Raw genomic sequence first — 3,267 nt, forward strand, 5'->3', positions numbered from 1 at the left:
TTAAATGGTACAAAGATGTTTTCATATCTAGAGTAATGTTTCGAGATGACAGTAACCAACCATTTTGGAAAGAAAAATTCATAAATGGTCTTCCCAAATGTTTTGCACATAAAATTAGACAAGTCCTCAGTAATGAAACATGATTTATTAATTATGACTCTTTAACCTATGGAAACATAATTACAGTTATACAGAAAGAAGACATGAAAATGTGTATTGATATGAAACTAAATTCCCAACTTAAATCAGAAAAGAAATTAGCCAAGTATGAGTTAGGAATTTTTTTGCGAACAATATGGTTTACCATCATTACCTCCCTCCAGACGAAGAAAGTCATCCAATAAATTCATTCATCATTCAAGATCTGGTCGTCACAAACCTTATTTTCACAAAAGGGAAAATTTTGAATCAAACAAATTTTATTCCAAAAATAAGCCAAAGAAAAACTGGAACAAAAAACTAAAATCTTACTCAAAGAAAAGATCTTTTGATAAAAGTAAAATGAAATGTTTTAAATATCATCAAACCGGTCACTTTGCAAATGATTGTCAAGTTAAAACTACAATAAATCAATTAACACTTACACCAGTTGAAAAAGAGAATCTAATCAAAGTATTAGAATTAAGAAATACAAATTCAGACAATGACATAAGTGAAGATATTAGATCTTTATCAAGATCCTCTTTTTCTGAATCAGAAGAAAGATCTTCCCCCTCCCCAAAAATCACTTTTGGCTGCAACGATGCTTGTTGCAAGACAATTAATGTTCTTTCTAAACAAGAAGAATAACAAGAATTATTAATTGATTTAAATGCTAGAATTGATAATCATGACTTAAAAACTGAGTACCTCAAAAAATTAAAAAAATTAATCACCCAAGAAGATGTTAGTAAAACTCTCCCACCAAAAGTCAGTCTGACCTCAACATTTGATAGGTTTAACAAAAGTAAAAAAGAAATTACCATCCAAAATTTACAACATGAAATTAAGAACATTAAAATAGAAATTCATACTTTACAACAATCTCATTCTAAACTTATAGATGATAATATATATATATATATATATATATATAGTCATGATTTCTAATAAACTACTTCTATGCATAGGACTGCATGGAAGAAGAGTTTAGAAAACCAGCAACTTATTTATTATGAGTTCGAGGACAATAATTCAACTTTAGAACAATTCAATCTTGAGTATTCCTTGATGTAGAATATCACGTACCTCTCTATATAAACAATAGAGTAGATAGCAAATTCTGTACTAAACCGGAAACCAAGAAAAAAAAGGTTCTCGATCTACAACTATAGCGCTGAACAATATTTTTCTTGCCTCTCTTCTTAGTTCTTATAACACTTGCAGGTCTTCACGCCGCGCATGCAGTTGACTACACAGTCACTAACAAAGCTGGATCAAGCGCTGGTGCCGTCCGATTCAACAACGAGATCGGAGCAGACTACAGCTTGCAAACCCTAGCCTCTGCGGCTGACTTCATATGGAAAGTCTTCCAATGCAAGCTTAGCCTCTACTTTTTTGTTATATTCCTCCTCCAATAACTTGCACTTTTCTACTTTCTTGATCATCTTCTCAATTTCCACTTTAAATGATAACCCACTTATTATAATCCTGTTCTTAAGACGAAGCTTCTTTTCCTCAGCAGTGACAATCAAAATGCCATTGATATCAATCTCATAACAGACAACGAAGAGAGGTTTACCTTTTGGACCAGGAGGGATTCCGTCTAGTACAAATTCACCCAACAATCTGTTTTCTTTGGCAATTCTTTCTTCGCCCTCATACACAGGAAGTATTAAACCGGTTTGTTTTGGTATGATAGTCGTGTAAAACATTATTTTTTTGGTGGGAATGGTACTGTGTTTTGGAATGAAAATGTCAAATTCCCCACTTTCAAGCTCTAATCCAATAGAACGTGAAGTCACATCTAACAATAATAAGTCCTGCACTTTCTCAATACCACCTCGCAAAACTGCAGCTTGTACCGCAGCACCATATGCAACTGCTTCATCAGGGTTAATGCTCTTGCATAGAACCTTACCATCAAAGAGATCTTGCAATAGTTGTTGTATCTTGGGAATTCTACTAGATCCACCAACAAGAACAATAACGTGAATATTATTCCTATCCATTTTGGCATCCGTCACACAATTCTCCACCGCCTCCATACATTTATTAAAGAGATCTATGTTCAGCTCTTCAAATTTTGCTCTTGTCAATTTAGAGTGGAAATCGATACCGTCAAATAAAGAATCAATCTCAATTATGGTTTCAGTAGTTGAAGAAAGAGTCCTTTTTGCTCTCTCACAAGATGTTCTCAATCTTCTCATTGCTTTGGGGTCATGACTACAGTTCTTCTTGTGTTTCTTCTCAAACTCCTCTAAAAAATAGCTCACCATTCTATTGTCAAAATCCTCACCCCCAAGATGTGTATCTCCCCCAGTAGCTTTCACCTCAAAAATCTCGTCTTCAATTTTAACTATGGAAACATCAAAGGTACCACCACCAAGATCGAAGATGAGAACATTATTAGTAGTGGCCTTTTTTTCAAGACCATATGCAATAGCTGCAGCTGTTGGCTCATTAAGTAAACGCATCACATTCATGCGTGCTACCATAGCAGCATCTTTTGTAGCCTGTCGCTGAAAGTTATTGAAGTATGCTGGGACTGTTACAACAACATCATTGACTGTCATCCCAAGGTACGCCTCAGCAGTTTCTCGCATCTTTATGAGAACCATTGCAGATATCTCTTCTGGGGCGAATTGCATCTTCTGATTCTTGTAGTTTACCACAACCATAGGCCTGTCACCCGCACCACAAACTGTAAATGGCCAAAGTTTTATGTCGCTCTTAACACATGGATCACTGAATTTCCTGCCGATCAATCGCTGCTCCGGTACTCCTCCAGCCGTTGCCTAACCCTCTCTCGCCGCTGCTCCTCATCGCCGCTACCATAGACTCGCCTCTCGACGACGCCTCCGTAGTTGCGGCCTACCTCCGGAGCTCATCGACCCGGCCTGCTCCTCCGCGACGCTCCAGTCTCTCTCACTCTTTGGTGCTCTCACTGCCGGTCCGGTCACGTTCCACCACCGTGACGTCGCTCCTCCTCGCTCCGGTCACACTCCACCACCGAAGACGTCGCTCCTCCTTGGTATCCTCCACGAGCTTTCAAGCAATTTCAGAAACCCCAATTTCGGCGAAACACATTTATCTACGCCGGATCCGACCCGGCCCGCTCTAGATCTG

The 3,267-nt window shown here is 38.0% G+C and overlaps 1 protein-coding gene across 1 annotated transcript; it reads right to left on the reverse strand.

Moving 5' to 3' along the window:
- Positions 1-1,367: 1,367 nt before the first annotated feature.
- On the reverse strand, positions 1,368-2,906 carry LOC126782419 (heat shock 70 kDa protein 3-like). Its single transcript, XM_050507660.1, has one exon. It carries the CDS (start codon positions 2,817-2,819, stop codon positions 1,476-1,478), a length of 1,344 nt encoding a protein of 447 aa, XP_050363617.1. The 5' UTR covers positions 2,820-2,906; the 3' UTR covers positions 1,368-1,475.
- Positions 2,907-3,267: the final 361 nt, after the last annotated feature.

Source organism: Argentina anserina, chromosome 2 (genome assembly GCF_933775445.1).
Source record: "Argentina anserina chromosome 2, drPotAnse1.1, whole genome shotgun sequence".
Lineage (NCBI taxonomy): Eukaryota > Viridiplantae > Streptophyta > Magnoliopsida > Rosales > Rosaceae > Argentina > Argentina anserina.

Excerpts from the sequence above, each read along its gene's own strand:
- LOC126782419 (XM_050507660.1), bottom strand. The coding sequence starts at position 2,819 with ATGGTTGTGGTAAACTACAAGAATCAGAAGATGCAATTCGCCCCAGAA.